Source organism: Bos indicus x Bos taurus, chromosome 11 (assembly GCF_003369695.1).
Source record: "Bos indicus x Bos taurus breed Angus x Brahman F1 hybrid chromosome 11, Bos_hybrid_MaternalHap_v2.0, whole genome shotgun sequence".
NCBI lineage: Eukaryota > Metazoa > Chordata > Mammalia > Artiodactyla > Bovidae > Bos > Bos indicus x Bos taurus.
In genome coordinates, this window is record NC_040086.1 from 46,455,066 (window position 1) to 46,459,926 (window position 4,861).

Here is a 4,861-nt window from a genome sequence, read left to right on the forward strand (position 1 = left end):
GTAAAGAATCTGCCTGCTAAGCAGGAGACATGGATTTAATCCCTGAGTCAGGAAGATCCCCTGGAGGAGGAAATGGCAACCCACTTCAGTATTCTTGCCTGGGAAATCCCATGGACAGAGGGGCCTGGTGGACTACAGTTCATGGAGTCTCAAAGAGTCAGACAAGACTTAGTGAATAAACAGCAACAACAGCAGCAGTATATATGTACAATTCTCTATGCTATACAGGAGGTCCTTATTAGTTATCTATTTGTATATCAGTTCAGTTCAGTCGATCAGTCGTGTCCGACTCTTTGTGACCCCATGAATCGCAGCACACCAGGCCTCCCTGTCCATCACCAACTCCCGGAGTTCACTCAGACTCACGTCCATCGAGTCAGTGATGCCATCCAGCCATCTCATCCTCTGTCGTCCCCTTCTCCTCCTGCCCCCAATCCCTCCCAGCATCAGAGTCTTTTCCATTGAGTCAACTCTTCGCATGAGGTGGCCAAAGTACTGGAGTTTCAGCTTCAGCATCATTCCTTCCAAAGAAATCCCAGGGCTGATCTCCTTCAGAATGCACTGGTTGGATCTCCTTGCAGTCCAAGGGACTCCAAAGAGTCTTCCCCAACACCACAGTTCAAAAGCCTCAATTCTTCGGCGCTCAGCCTTCTTCACAGTCCAACTCTCACATCCATACATGACCACAGGAAAAACCATAGGCTTGACTAGACGAACCTTTGTTGGCAAAGTAATGTCTCTGCTATTTGTATAGTTGTGTGTATATTTTAATCCCCAACTCCTTATTTATGCCTCTCATTTCCCCTTTGGTAACCATAAGCTTGTTTTCTATGTTTGTGAATTTCTTTCTGTTTTGTAAATAAGTTCATTTGTGTTATTTTTAAGATTCCACAGATAAACAATATTTTATGATATTTGTCTTTCTCTGTCTGGCTTACTTCACTTAGTATGATAATCTCTAGGTCCATCCACGTTGCTGTAAATGTCATTATTTCATTCTTTTTTATGACAGGCTATGATTCCATTGTGTATATGTACATCTTTTTTATCCATTCACACTCTGACAGCCCTTTTTTCCCCCTTCAGTGAGGACCCGTAAGCCTGCTTGCAAGAATGTGCTCCCTTCCCATGGCAAAATACTACATGTAAGTCTTCCTGGAGTCTACCTTTCCTAATCAGGGGTCTTGGAATGAGAGAGAAAGAAGAAAAGAAGGCTGAGTCAGAAGGATGAAGTTCCCTCTCACCCAGAAAGCTCAAATGCCCCATAATTAAGGCACTTACCATAATCACAGAAGCTTTCTTCCCTGAGTTTCTGCAAGAAGCCAGCCATTCTACTGCCTTGCCTTCATCCTGAGAAATCTACAAGGGAGTGTTACTAAACCCATTTTATAGATTTGAAAACTGAGGCTCAAAAAGGTTATTAAGTACCTGATGTCACACAGGACTAGGACTCGACTCACATTCTCTGTACTGCTTCAGCCTCCTCTCTCTAAAAGCTCAGAGATAATTTTGAATCTCAATGATAGCATTTCATATATTAACCTCTGTGGTTTTTACTCCCATTCTGGGCTTCTAACTCTTACTTTTTTCTCATTTGATATTTGAATCTTTACTTTTCAGTTACCACTTTATTATCCGTGTTTTTTGTTGTAAACTATCATGAGCCCTTCAAGGAATGAGTTTGGGCATAATAAAAATAGAATAGGGTTAACACCTGGGACGCATTCCCTCAGCTTCTCCATGACGACTTTTTGTGACTGAGTCCCTCCCCATGGACTGTAGCCCGCCAGGCTCCTCTGTCCATGGAATTCTCCAGGCAGGAATACTCGGAGTGGGTAGCCATTCCCTTCTTCAGGGGATCTTCTTGACCCAGGGATTGAACCAGGTATCTTGCATTGGTAGATAGGTCCTTTACCACTAACGCCACCTGGGAACATTGTCTTCTCTGTGGCCCCATCCTCTCCTAGACGTGGGGGAATGGTCAGGGCCTCCAGGAAGTTACAGCATGGCTGAGAAGGCAAGACACATGTGCATGGAGCCTGAAAATGACAAAACAGGATGTCAGCTCTCTGGGGTCTCTAGCCTGGGTTCTGTCCCTGAACAGAATGTGGATGGCAGTTCCTGGTAGTTGAGGTTGGAGGGAGAAGGCCAGCTGCCAAAACAGGTTCTTTTCAGGTCTTCATTTTTACTATACAAGGGAACCTGCTTTAAACACATACAGTCATGAACTCAGGGTATTATAATGAGCTGTTACTGAGAAAGAAGAATCCCCTAGAAGTGGTGGTGTTGGCCCAGAGGTTCTGCCCTTGAAGGTAAGGAGCATCCCCAGGCCTGAGAGCAACTGATAGCCATCTCTGAAACCAGCCAGCAATGGGTTAACCTTGTGGGCATGGCTTTGATCTGCACAGACTCACCATGGTTCCTTTTCAGCCTCCCTGCACATGTTTACACTCCCACACTGATCATTAGAACCACTGCCAACCCCACTGCCAGTCATCAGGGCCCTGCTCTGACTCTCTGCTGACTATCTGTATTTGGTACACCCAAAGCGGCCTACTCCAGCCCCCCGCCCCACCCCTTACATACTTGCATGCTGGAGGGCTGGAGGGTCAGGAAAACTCTGTACACCTCAGTGAGAAGACCCTGGCTCCCATCACTGCCCTGAGGGCCTGACAGGGGCCAAGTTTGGTAAAGACAGAGATGCAGTCTCTGAAAAATGCCCAGCCCCAGGAGAACTTTCCTATAGCCTATGGCTAACCTGGTCTCGACCTACTTTTGGATGGAGTAGCGTCCCTACTTCTCACCTGCAGGATGTTGGAGCAGTCTAAATGCAGGTTGGGAAAGAATTTCCAGACAGAGAGCATTCCAGAAGGGAGTGAGTTTATTAAGAACAAAGAGCAGAGATAAGGAGGACACTGCAAGTGCAATGGGCTGACCTCCTGACAGACCAGGGAAAGATAGTTTTTGTGAGTTAATAGCTGATTCTTATAGCCTCAGGACAAAGATAATCCCTGCTGGAAGGATGGCATTGGGTGATTGGTTGGGGTGTTATGGGGTGTTTACTGGAGCAGGTGTCTTTGCTTAATTGGGAGTCAGGAAGCTTGTTAGCGATGATTAGGGGGGCTTTGGGGAATGGTTACAAAAGGGCTCAGTCAACTTTGCAGGTGATCTTGGTTCTAGGTTCCGCTTCTGTGACCGTGGTGCAAGGCCTTGCACCTGTGGCCTAGGGCAGGACTCAACACAGAACTGCCAATGAGCAGGTCATTCAGAGCCTGTAGTGGAAGGGCTGTGGGGTCCGGGGTGTCTGAAGGGAGTGGACAATCAACATCGATTCCTGTTCCAGAATTAAGGATGCAGAGCAGAAGGCTCTGTACATGAGAGATGGCCAGTTCCTGGTGGGAGATCCCAATGCAGACAACTGTCATGCAGGTGAGCATCTGGGGCCTTCATCTCCTGGGACTCACACAAATTCCATCTGCCCCAGGATCTCCTTCCCCTTCTGTCTCCAGTGACAGTGAGAATTGAAGCAGGGAGAGCTCTACCAGTAAGGGATCAGGGCCCTGATAGGAGTCCCAGCCTGCATGCAGGGGCTAGGTCAGCTGTGCCCTGGCCCAGTTCCTTCCTACCCAAGCTTCCTACCTGAGCTCTTAAGCTCGCTTAAGAGCTTGCAATCTGGGTTCCCCTCAACACCTGGCTCTCTTCTCTTATTCCCTCCCAGAGACCATCTGCATACTCCCCAACAGAGGCCTGGAACGCACCAAGTTCCCCATCTTCTTGGGAGTCCAGGGAGGTAGCCGTTGCCTGGCATGTGTGGAGACAGGGGAGGGGCCTTCCCTGCAGCTGGAGGTGAGCAATCGCACCCTGTGCTGGGGGCCCCTACAGACCTCCAGGGTGGTCTGGCATCTCTCTGCCCGTCTGTGGTCCAGCAAGGTCCACACGTCCCTCTTGTTTGGATTTCTACCATCTCCCTCTGCACCCAGTGCCCAGATCCTTCCCTCTAGAACCTGCAGAGGGAATTTCCCTAGCAAAAGACTCACCTTTTGGTTCCCTCTTTGGCCAAGCCCCAGAAGCCTCGAGGGCTGACAGTCAGCTGTCCCATCCAGCCTCCTCTGCCTTGCCCCCACAGGATGTGAACACTGAGGACCTGTACAAGGGCGGAGAAGAGGCCACCCGCTTCACCTTCTTCCAGAGAAGCTCAGGCCCTGCTTTCAGGCTCGAGGCTGCTGCCTGGCCTGGCTGGTTCCTCTCTGGCTCCTCTGAACCCCAGCAGCCCCTGAGACTTACGAAGGAGAGTGAGCCCTCAGCCCGCACTGATTTCTACTTTGAACAGAGTCGGTAGGGAGGCAGGAAGCTGGGTTCTGGCCTGGTGCTCCCAAACCAAGCTCATCCTACTGAGGGTTGACCAGAATAATGGCCCCCTCAAAGAACTCCACATAATGATCTCCAGAACCTGTGGATATGTTACCTTACCTGGCAAAAAAGGGACTTTGCAAATGTGATTAAGTGAAAGCTAATCCGTCCTGGGTTATCCCAGTGGACCCTTCATGATTAATCATCAGGGTCCTCATATGAGGGAGGCAGGAGGGTGAGAGTCAGAAAGAGAATGGAAGATGCAACGCTGCTAACTTTGAAGACGGAGGAAGGGGCTGTGAGCCAATGAATGCAGGTGGTTCCTAGAAGCTGGGAAAGGGCAGGGGATACATTCTCCCCTACAGCTTCTGGAAGAAACACAGCCCTGCCTACTTGATTTTAGTCCAGTGAAGCCCATTTCAGACTTCTGACCTCCAGAATTGTAAAATAATAAATGTGTCTTGTTCTAAGCCATTACGTTTGTGGTAATTTGTTACAGCAGCTGTAGGCA

At 48.9% G+C, this 4,861-nt stretch overlaps 1 protein-coding gene across 1 annotated transcript; it reads left to right on the top strand.

The window, feature by feature from the left end:
• The first annotated feature begins 1,113 nt into the window (after positions 1 to 1,113).
• On the top strand, positions 1,114 to 4,339 carry IL1F10 (interleukin 1 family member 10). Its single transcript, XM_027554402.1, has 4 exons — positions 1,114 to 1,145; positions 3,344 to 3,429; positions 3,719 to 3,846; positions 4,127 to 4,339. Exons 1-4 carry the CDS (start codon positions 1,114 to 1,116, stop codon positions 4,337 to 4,339), a joined length of 459 nt encoding a protein of 152 aa, XP_027410203.1.
• The last annotated feature ends 522 nt before the right edge of the window (positions 4,340 to 4,861 follow it).